The 11,964-nt window shown below is 37.1% G+C and overlaps 1 protein-coding gene across 2 annotated transcripts in view; it reads right to left on the reverse strand.

The window, feature by feature from the left end:
* Positions 1–4,464: 4,464 nt before the first annotated feature.
* Positions 4,465–11,964, reverse strand: part of LOC106867362 (THO complex subunit 4) — an 18,828-nt gene continuing 11,328 nt past the window's right edge. For both annotated transcript variants that reach the window (XM_014912214.2, XM_014912213.2), the window contains 4 exons: positions 10,570–10,717; positions 9,380–9,470; positions 9,069–9,219; positions 4,465–5,928 (listed from right to left, as the gene is read on the reverse strand). In XM_014912214.2, the coding sequence (XP_014767700.1) occupies positions 5,914–5,928; positions 9,069–9,219; positions 9,380–9,470; positions 10,570–10,717 (405 nt within the window). In that variant the 3' untranslated portion in view covers positions 4,465–5,913. The remainder of the gene's footprint in view (positions 5,929–9,068; positions 9,220–9,379; positions 9,471–10,569; positions 10,718–11,964) is intronic.

Consider the following 11,964-nt stretch of genomic DNA (forward strand, 5'->3'; position numbering starts at 1 on the left):
ATATATGTATATATGTGTGTGTGTGTGTTTGTCTGTCTGTATGTATATATATATATGCATGCTCATTTGTTTCCCTAAGCTATCACCATATGACAGTGGTCCCTGACCAATGGGAGAATACTGCGACAGGATGGGTACAGGCTGCTGTTGAATGCATAAACAGCAGACCAGAAATAACCATTAAAAAAAAAAAAAACTTTGTTATGAGACTAATTGAGTCAGGAGAGATAACTCTGAAGGTATTACAGTTAAAATCGAAGATGGATTAAAGCAAAGAATGAAAAGTTATGTGATAGACACGAGAATTTGGTGAGTAAGCAGAGATATATGAGGATTAACAGGGCAGATTAAACCGAATCCTACAATTGCATTGTCAACTACGTAAGTACAAAATGTCATTATCAACTATCTAGACGAAAACAGAAGGTGCATTTTAATAAATTCTAACTTTGGGTTTCTTTTTCTACTATAAAATGCACAGCCATTGGATAATCCATTCAGCCAGCGATAGTTGAGAGTTTAAGACTTAATATATGTTCACTTACGTAATTGTTTGTTTGTGCGTATGTGATATTTGTATCTATGTATGTATATATTCATAAACGTGTGTGTGTCTGTGTATATATATATACATTCATTCATATATATACACACACATACATATATATATATATGCATACATATATATACATACATACATACACACGTAAAAGCACCCACTACACTCTCGGAGTGGTTGGCGTTAGGAAGAGCATCCAGCTGTAGAAACTCTGCCAAATCAGATTGGAGGCTGGTGTAGCCTTCTGGCTTACCAGCCCTCAGTCGAATCATCCAACCCATGCTAGCATGGAAAGCAGACATTAAACGATGATGATGACATATATATATACATATTTATTTCAAAAGATCTGGCTTTGAAGATGCTTTCTTGTTCTTTTTATGAAGTGTCCTGTCCATTATGTCCCAGAGGTGTTCAATAGGGTTCATATCTGGTGACTAGCTTGGCCATGGAACCTTTTTAATGTCATTCTCATCTGACAAATTTTGGGTTATTTTAGCCATATGACAAGGAGCCTCATCTTTTATAAATAATCTTCTTTAATCATTTCACCACTGGAGATTGGAAGGAATCCTTTCTGCAATGAGGACACATATTTATCTGATTTTATGTTTCCATCACATTCCACCAGCTCTGATCAACCATTGCTCCAAATTGCTCTCCAGTCTATCACAGAATAGCTGCCGTGTTTCATTGTTGGCTGCAATCTTTTCACATCAAATTCTTGATCACAGTCTCCAGACCCACAGATGAACACCTTTGTTCTGGTCTTCTGAATTATCTTTGCCTTTCATCCATATAGTGTTGGTATAATAAAGTACTAGTTAAATACTGGGGTCCATTTGATCCGCTAAAGCTCTCCCATTAAACTTCAGTCTATGTGTTTATGTTTGAACCAATTATTACAAAAAGTAGAAATAAAATACCTCATTGTATTTTAGTCACATTTCATAGTATCTAATTATAGTCTGAGTCCAAATTCTTATTATCGTAGCCTCTCATCCATCGGAGTTGACATAATAATGTACCAAGTGAAACCATATTACATTCCCTAAAATGTGTGGCCTTGTGCCAATTTTAAAAGCTGGTGTTATTAATAAAAATACAAGATATGGAAGTAACAATAAAATATCATTGTTCTTATTTCTCTGTTTTTCATTCCATAGAATCAGCTTTACCTTTCTTTTTACCAAGTTTGATATTAAAAAAACCCCAAAAAACTATGAAGTATTCTGATTGATTTAATAAACTGTACTTGCTTTCAAAAAATGTTGTGTTACCTTATATCTGTGTTAAAGATTATTGTTATTAATATGGCAGCATTGGATTGACAGTTGTGATGAATTGGTAACATTTATAAAGCACTTCATAAAATGCCACTTGGTATTTCATGATTCCTTAAGTTCTGAGTTGAGGTCATCTTTACCTTTTCACATAATAAACAACTAAAAGTGCCACTCATGATTTTCTAACATGCCACCAGCACAAGTGCTAGAAGTCGACACTGGTAACGATTCTTGGTACATATGAAATTTCTTCCAACTTCTTTTCCCTTATATCAAGCACAACCATTGATGGTAGCAGGGTCCTGTCTTTCTTCTACTTAAAGAATCAGTTTTACTGTTTCCTTTGAGACATTTCGACTGTAGAGTTTGCTTCCATTTCCTTTCATAATCTGTAGACACATCTCTGACAAAATAAGTCACCAAGTGTTCCCATGGGTGTACGAGACAATTTGATATCACGTAGAAATATAGACATTAACACGTCTGAACATCTAGTTGTATGTATGAATATATTTCTGCATATGTGCATGTTTTGTCTCAACTCCCAGATTCTATGTCCAGTCAGCCATGCCAAATTATAAACGCCCAAACAGCCAGTCTTAAACCCTTCTGCTTAAGACTATAATAGAGTGGCAAGAGAGAGAGATAGAACCGAGCCCTGGTAACCCCTCCCCACCTCCTCTTTAAGCTAAATTTGTTGCTAACTACTACTCCATGCATGGCTTCCACTTCAACCTAAAATTATTTTACCAAATATCTGAGATAGGTAACATTTTTTAAAACAAAGTTGTTACATGGTTTGGTTTGTATACCTGACAGGTAAGCGGATTCCTGATGTTAGTGTAACAAATGGTTAGCTAATTTGTATCAAAATTCCAGGAGCTTGAATCTTCATTTCTTTGTACCATAATCATAGCCTTTTATACACATAGAAAGCCCTCATGCTGTTACCTGATGCATGCATTAAAAAACGCCAACATGACGAGATTACAGATGCCCATCAATGTAGTCTGCAAAAGGGTTTCACAAAAGTGAGCCTTCTATTCATTTGCCAGCCCTGACTGTGATGTATAAAGATGTTGCTGTCATATCCATGATGAACCTAAGTACGTGGCTTAGTGGTTATGGGTATTCAGCTCACGATCATAAGGTCGTGAGTTCAATTCCCAGTGGCATGTTGTGTCCTTGAGCAAGACACTTAATCTGATGTTGCTCCAGTCCACTCAACTGATAAAAATGATTTGTACTTGTAATTTTAAGGGCCAGCCTAGTCACAGTCTCCCTGAGAAATACACTAAGGGTACATATCTGCGGAGTACTCAGCCACCTGCATGTTAATTTCACAAGCAGACTGTTCGGTCGATCAGGTAGCAGGAATTTTCATTGTGTTAGATTAGCCTAAGCTCAATTATCTAATTGCATACACTCATCACCTCAATATCTCAGCTAACAATACACGTTCACCACTGTTACCTTCCAGGAAGAATTGGCACCTTTTGTTCTTTGAGGAGTCTGATTGTGGCTCCCTTCTGTCTTACATCTTGTATCACGTATACGACTTACCTCAACTCCGACATCCCCCATATCTCCTGACGTACTTGTCATTGTGCCAGCACTGGCAGTAACAGCCTCGAAATTTTTGACAACACAAGAAGATATGGAGTTCTGCTGGGTGTTTGTCTTCAGCACCTGAAAGGAATAAACAGGATTTTGCGATTGCCAGGCTCTCACATATGGCTTCTATTAATTGGGTGATCTGGCTCGGTTTCCATGGCTGGACACCCTTCCTAATGCCAACCATGCCACAGTGTGTACTGGGTGCTTTTGATGTGGTGTCAGCATCAGTATTAACTCTGCTGTGGCAGATGGGTTGTCTTGAGTATAGCACGGAACCTAATATAAGGCTCAGTGTCTATAGGTCTGTGTGTGTGTGTGTGCCTTTGTCTAAACATTATGCAATGATTGTAAATGAGCACCATCACCATTGTATAAGCAAGATTGTTGTTTCCCCATCTTCTGTGAAAATCATTTCTAGAAATGGAAGATTGTTACCTAGCTTGAAAACTGGTGAAGGCTGGCAACAAGACAGGCATTTGGCCATAGAAAATCTGCCTCAATAAATTCCATTTGACCAGTGCAAGCTTGGAAAAGTGGATGTTAAAGGAGGAAGATGATTTAGAACAAAACACTTCTGAACCAAATTAAATGGAATTTACCCCCCCCCCCCCAAGTCATCACTGGAAGGTCAACAAATAGGCAATATGAACAATACAAAATAGATGTGGCTGCATCAAAATTATTGACTTCAGATAATTAATCCAGTTTGAAATGGTTTAAGATTGAATTAAAAATTTGTATTAAAATAGCCACCATAGTTCTTGTTACACTGTCTGCAAATGTTGAAAAAGAGATGAGGAACAAGCAGTAACATTAATATTATAAGAGTATTTGAAATTAAATTTTTTTCAATAAAACTGGAATAAAATGAAGCACACGAGTTGGTTTTCTGTAACAAAAAGTTTCATTTGACAACAGAAACCAACATACAAATGGATTTGATGAATATATTATGATAAAAGAAATAATAAAAATATGAAAGAAAGGCTACCAAAAACTGAGAATTTTTTCTTTTTCTTTTTTTCCAAAATTTTAATCCAAATTTACTGCTTTAGTAAAGACTTTCATTTTTGAAAGTAACATTACAAAATAAAACCCACTCAAAAATAACTACACTTTAAGCTGACCCCTACTGACCCTGTCTCTGATCTCATAAACAAATGATAAGTATTTGAAGAAGAGTGATGAGATAAAGTAGGTGGGATCAATGACATTTCATTCAAATCTAAATGGCCCCAGTCAGTAATGAGCAGCTTCATATAGCAGATTATATGCAACTGTAAAGGAATGAGGACAAAGTGACACTTACTGGAGATGAAACGGATTTATAATCTATTTACAAAATACACTAAAACTAAGGCAAGATCTTTTGTTTCTTAACAAAACCCAAACAGGTTTGTTTATTAAAAAGGAGGTGGGGAGATAATTGATGGTAAGACACTTATCTTAAATATATTTATGTAAAAAAAAAAAAAAAAAAAAAATTGTATGATTAGGAAAATGAATGACTAAAAATCAGTTTAAAAGGGAATAAAAACCAATGAGAAAAAAATATCCAAGTTTTTTTTTTTTTGCTTTGTTTTGTATATGAAGAATTTTCTTTCTTTTTTTTGTTATATCTGAAGTTCTCTTGAAAGTAAGTTTCTGAGGAAATAGTTTTCACACTGCTGAGCTGAATCTGCATTACATGGAAGGTCTCATCCTGACGCAACCAAATGTTAAGAACTGTTTATAATATGAATGGTTTGAATGATAGGTTAAATCATGAATGAAGAGTCGGGGAAGAACGGGGATACTTATGGCTGTCTGCAAGACAGTAGCAGGATAAACGCCTGCAACCTAACAGTGTTATATACATTGGCAACAGCAGTGACAATAACAACAGCAGTAATGCATGACTGCAGTCAAATGGCTGGTTAATAGAGGATCAAATAAAGAGACAGATAGAAAGAGAGAGCTGGATGCCTATCGTCTTAATAGTGTGTATGAATGCTAAAGGCAAGCTTAGGATTATGCGTATGATTCAGTTCATAGAGTAGGTTTAAACTGCTGAAACTATACAGAGGCAGTGAAGTTCTTTCAGCCTGCCAGTCTACAGCAGTATAATGAATGGTAGGAAATAAATTAGCAAAAGAAAGAGAGAGAGAGAGAGGAAAAGATAGTGTATATCTCACTCATGAAGAGGAGAAATTAAAAAGGGGAGAGGGGGAGGGAGAGAGAGAGAGAGAGAGGTGTGAGGAGTTGATGAGGTTGTTAGTACCACTGTTATTTCTGTTGATGCTGCTGCTGCTTTTGGTTGTTTGAGGGAGGCTGAACAGAGAGCAATCAAACCAGCCAAAACGCCACCTGTAAATCAACAGAGGTGTTGCTGTTTCTGCGACTGCAAGAATGAAGCCACCCCAAACACAGAAACTCTGCACTCCAGATTCTTGCCGCAGCATGCCAAAGGGTTCAGTTAGTATCCATCTGAAATATAAGACAAAAAGTCACTTAAAAAGTATAACAAATATGAAAAGAGAAAAACTGATGGTAGAAACAGACATTAGAAGAATTTCCTACACATCGCCATCAAATTGCTACCTCTAGCTTTATTATTATACATTGCCAGTGCCGCTGGACTGGCTCCTGTGCAGGTGGCATGTAAAAAATACCATTTTGAGCATGGTCATTGCCAGTACCACGCGACTGGCCTTTGTGCCGGTGGCACGTAAAAGCACCCACTACACTCTCTGAGTGGTTGGCGTTAGGAAGGGCATCCAGCTGTAGAAATTCTGCCAGATCAGATTGGAGCCTGGTACAGCCATCCAGTTCACCAGTCCTCAGTCAAATCCTCCAACCCATGCTAGCATGGAAAGCAGACGTTAAATGATGATAATGAACGAGGCTAGAGGTAGCAATCATACTTTTCATGGAATGAAAAATATAGTTCCTGCTTGTAGCCTCTTCCATAATACCATATTTCATATGAAATACATTTAATATATTTAAATTAATTATGAAAATAATCTTAAAATTTGAAGGAGGTTATTAAATTTCTTCATTAATTGATGTACTAGGTTCCCATATGAAATGTAAATCACCAAAAATGTTACATAAAAATGATTATGATGGAAAGTCTTAATCTAAATATGAACGCTTTTAAAACGGAGTCTTATTTCACAGAGCTGGATGGAGGTGGTCTCAGGTGGGTTGGTGCCAAAGGAGTTGAAGACCTAATAATACATTCCTGGTCAAAAGTCTGATTACAAAAATGAAATTTAGTATTTTCTAAATACGTTCTGTTATAAAAATAAAAACGAATGCTCTCGTAGGTATTTGCAAGTAACCAAATTAATTAGCCAAGACTTCTGATGATTTTAGAAAATTAGAATAAAAATCATCAAATTGCAGGTGCAAACTAGAAATGATTATGTAACTTGTGAATTGCATTAGCTTAGAGCACTGATGGCTAAGTTAATAGGGGGCTAAACTAGCATAAAAATCCCCCAAAATTTAGCATCTGGTTGCATGTTTGAAGCTGAACACTTTAGCATTTAAATTATTCTCATCATTATCATTTAAATTCCGTTTTCTACACTGGCATGGGTTGGAGGGCTTGACAGGAGCTGCACTAGGTTCCATAGTCCTGTCTTGTTATGGTGTTTACAGCTGGAAGCTCTTCCTAACACCCACCACTAAAGAGTGTACTGGATGCTTTTTATGTGACACCATCACCAGTGCTTTTTTTACAGGGCACCAGACACCAATGCTTTTTATGTGGTTCCTTGGTTTTAGGATATCAATTCTGTTGTGGTGGGTGGGTTTTCCTGAATACAGCAATGGTCCTTTGTCATTTCCTTTGAAAGGGTCAACATTCTGAGACTGATCTATTCTGTCAAATGTGATGCTTATTTACTCACATTGCTTTGAATTAATCATGCAATATTTGTTTGTAATTTTGTTAACTTTTAACATGCAAACACTAGCTCAAAACACTAACACACATGTCTGACAGGGTGCTAGTGTTTTGAGAGAGAAGTCAGGCATAAGAGGAATTAGTTGCTGTGTGCAAGAGAGAAGACTGCGCTAGTTTGGTCATGTGATGCGGATGGATGCTGACAGCTCCAAAAACTGCCGATCTTCCAAAGTAAAAGGAACATGTGGAAGTGGGAGACCCACGAAGACATGGGACGAAGTACTGAAGAACAACCTCAGGATGCTGAACCTTTCAAGCAGGATGACAAAGGCACAAGACGCCTGGCACCTTGCCATACTCTGCAGCAGGAGTGTTAAGACCGGTCCCTCTGGTGGTGAAAAGCATTTGTGGTGGTGTCACATAAAAACACCCAGCACACACTGTACAATGGTTGGCACATTAGGAAGGGCATCCAACCACAGAAACCATGCAAAACCAGACTGGTGTCTGGTGCAGCTCTCCAGCTCTGGTCAAACCATCCAACCCATGTCAGCATAGATAATGGACATTAAATGATGATGATAATGATGATGATGAGAAGGCAGTCTTGAAATTTTGTCAGCAGATGTATAAATACCAATGATTCACAATTATGTAGTTTAAATAAAATGAGGAAATATTTCTTGGTGTTTGACCATGTTGTCGTAATATTGTGAATGGTGTTCTGAAGATCTTCACTTTTGCTATCAAAATACTCTTCCTTGTCAGGAAAGGAAAATTCAGAATCAGCCATATCTGATTCACCTGAAGAAAAGTTGCAGTAGCTTTCGTTTTTCTTCTACATTTTGTAAGTCTTCAACTGTGAATCCTTTGAAATTGGAACTGCTACTTGCTGAAGCCATATTGTTGATTACAAAAATATCAATTTCCATTTCAAACATTGGGAAGGGGTGGAACAGGAGGCATTGAAATTTGCAGTTGAAAATTTCACAGTATATACAACTATATTTAGATGGAAATGATCTTATTTCACATTTTCTCTTAGCTTTGAGATTTTGATACAATTGTTAGTTTTTAAAATGACATTGTAGGGTAAGTGTGAGAAGCCAGATTTGGCCACTTTGAACATAAAACAGATAGAATATTTAGGCTGGCTTAAATGCTATAAAATTAAATAGCTTTAAGTGATACCATTGAAGTTTGTTGTTTTAGCTTTAATCAAACAGCCCCATGAATAAAGACAATCTGAGATCACACTCAGATTGTTGTTTGCTATATTAGGGGCTGCATTGGCCAATGCAGGCATCTTCCTTTAAAATGGTAGGTTATGTCAGGCAGTCTGAGTGCCTACATAGGCGCCCACATAAACTATATCTCTGCTAAAGTGGAAGTATAATTTATTGCTGTAGATAGGAGCAAAGCAATAAAACCAACAACAAGTGAATGCTTGGCTGTAGTGCTGGGTGTTTATATTGCTTTCCAAGCAAAGGTCCTTGTGAAAAACAACCGTCCTTGCTAAGGGAAGAGTTATCATATGAAAAGCAAAGATGAGTATTGGCTCTGAGGATCATTGTAGTTTGATAAACGAACGTATGAAAAGCCGAGAGGTTAAGAGCTAATAAACAATAGTTTGGAAGAATAAACTTTAGTAAATAAGTCAAAGCATAACGAGATATATAAAAATAACAAAGATATTAAACAAGTCCTTTACCCTAGCATTGTATGCATCAAGCTGTGCATCCAATTCTTCAGCTGTTGGTGTTTTTCTGGTCTGACCTCCACGACCTCGACCTCCTCTTCCCCGACCTCTTCCTCTTGTGTTCCCAGTGCCACCACCAAGCCCACCCCCTCCTGAATTGTATCTACAAAACAAAACAGAAGAGAGAGATTCAACAACACTCAACATGTCCAAATTTTATGAAGTTATTGTCATTTAACAACAATAAAAACCTTCAATTCCATAATCAAAATGCAGTAACAACTGAATCAACAGAGCTGGAAGTTAAACAAAGCAATCCTTACGCTGGCCTTCGATTCGATAGACCACTAATTCCCAATCTGTTAGGGCCTTCCGATGTTGTTGCACCTACTAGCTGGATATTCATGGCTCGACCTGGAGAAAACAAAAATTTTAATCAAAATGATTGCTTTGAATTGCAGACTGGAGATCATTTCAACATAAACCAACATAAAAAACTTATGAATGCCAAAAGCATGACCTAATTCATGATTTCAATCTAAGTATAAATTGTCAAAATAGAACAATAAATGTTTTGTGCTTCAGAAATACAAGTTGAACTTTGCACTGGAAATAAAAGAACTGAAATATACAAAAATGTAAATACTCTCATTAGAATAATATAACTTATCTGCTTTTGTCTTATTACTATCAAGGTCAAGATGCCTAGTTTAACATCACCCATCCACTCCTTTACTTTTGATGTCTTTAGCAAAGTTCACATTGTTGCATTTGGACTAAGTTTCCTGTCTGAGGATAAGTTCCTTCTTTCCTATCATTGTAACTAACTTGCAGATAGCTGGCCTCCTGCAAAACTGAATCTTGGATAATCAACACTTCTTGGACAGTTGCCAAATGCCTGCAAAATGGAAGTCATTTCTTGCTCAATTATCAAGGTCCTATTAGACTTGGTTAAAGCCAACAGATCTTGAGCTGTCCTCTGCTAGTGTAGTCAGGGGGTGGTGGTCAATGACAGCACACCAGTGTTTCAGCTGGTTGATGACAAATGTCATTGAACTGAGATAACACTTTGATGCTGCACTAGGAATGAAGCAACAAGATTGACAGCCTAAGGTAATTTGGAGTGTGTGCGTGTGCACGCGTTAAAGTATAATTCTATAGTTTGATGAATACTTAATTTAATTAATCTGCCTACTTAGACCCTTACTGTAGCAATATTAATTGGTAAAGTGATTTGACTACTCTACATAAAATATTGTAATTCTTTTGTTTTAGTCAGTAGGTTGAGGCCCAAACCTTGAAGGTTTTTTAGTCAATCAAATCAACGCCAAGACAGACTGACACTTATAGTCCTCTAATCACTGAACTGTTAAAGAATAAAGACATTGTGAGTTGGAATCAGAGTCAGTATAGTTTTACCGACTCCAACTCCAGCTATCCCTTAATTGACTCCGACTCCACAGCCCTGATTATTACCAGACAAAAGGAAATATAGAAAGAATATAATAGATACCATCCAAAGGGACATTGTTGTACTGTTTCATAGCTTTGATAGCATCAGTTCGTCTTTCATAAATAACTTCAGCAGTACCTAATGATCGACCAGAACGATCATAATGAACGGCAGCTTTCTTTAGAGGTCCAAATTCTGCAAATAATTCCTACAACAGAAAAACCATTTTTATTCACATGCACAAAGAAACTTAACTATTTTTTTTTAAATCACAAACAAAATTTCATATTGTTTTAAATATAGCAATTACTAACTTAGCACCAATCTTAGTCATGATTTTGTATTGGCACTAAACCAAAAATACAAAAAAAAAAAAACGAAGGCTTAGCCCTGGTGATAAAGCAAGTCAAGTTTGTATTCAAGTTTCTAAAAACCAACCAAAAGCCCACTTCCACCACTCAGGTGCTTTTGGAGAGGATACTTAACAACTTGACATCCTTTTGCTGATCAACTTAGATAATACATAACACTACATGTCAATAGCAGTTTCAATTTGGATTGGAGTATGTCCAAAGATGATTTTAGGATAAAAATGTGAGCAATAATGAAAACAGTTAAATTCTCCATAATAAATGATGCCAGTGCTGCCTGACTGGCTCCCGTGCCAGTGGCACGTAAAAGGCACCCACTACACCCTTGGAGTGGTTGGCATTAGGAAGGGCATTCATTATGGCCCATGGAGATCCCATATAAGATTTTGTTGTTAAAAGTTATGTGCAATAAATTGGTCATATTTCTACAATACACAAAATGTTTTAATATTTTTTATACAATTCCTGATAATATTTAAATATTAAATGGCACCAGAGTAAAATAAGAATCAACGGGAACCATGGTTAAGAAACACCACTTTGAATGGATGGAGTCTTGATAGGCTGCACAAAGCTGATATTATTACAACCAGGGCTGTGGAGTTGGAACAAAAATCTTTGACTCCGACTCCTCTTTATGTAATTAAGTGATTGTGGTCTACATAACTCATATGCTTGAACTTGGAGTAGGCCTATTTGTTCTAATTGGTTTATATTAAAGAATAAAGACACTCAGAGTAAAAGGCAGACTGTATGACACATGCGTACGAACAACCATGCTACATGGCAGTGAAACATGGGCTGTAACTGCTGAGGACATACGTAAGCTCGCAAGGAATGAAGCCAGTATGCTCCGTTGGATGTGTAATGTCAATGTGAATACCCGTCAGAGTGTAAGTATCTTGAGAGAAAAGCTGAACATTAGAAGCATCAGTTGTGGCGTGCAAGAGAGACAATTGCGCTGGTATGGACATGTGGTGAGAATGGAGGAGGATAGCTGCGTGAAAAAGTGCCACACCCTAACAGTTGAGGGAACCCGTGGAAGAGGTAGGCCCAGGAAGACCTGGGCTGAGGTGGTGAGGCA

The sequence above is a fragment of the Octopus bimaculoides genome, chromosome 8 (assembly GCF_001194135.2).
Source record: "Octopus bimaculoides isolate UCB-OBI-ISO-001 chromosome 8, ASM119413v2, whole genome shotgun sequence".
Taxonomy (NCBI): Eukaryota; Metazoa; Mollusca; class Cephalopoda; order Octopoda; family Octopodidae; genus Octopus; species Octopus bimaculoides.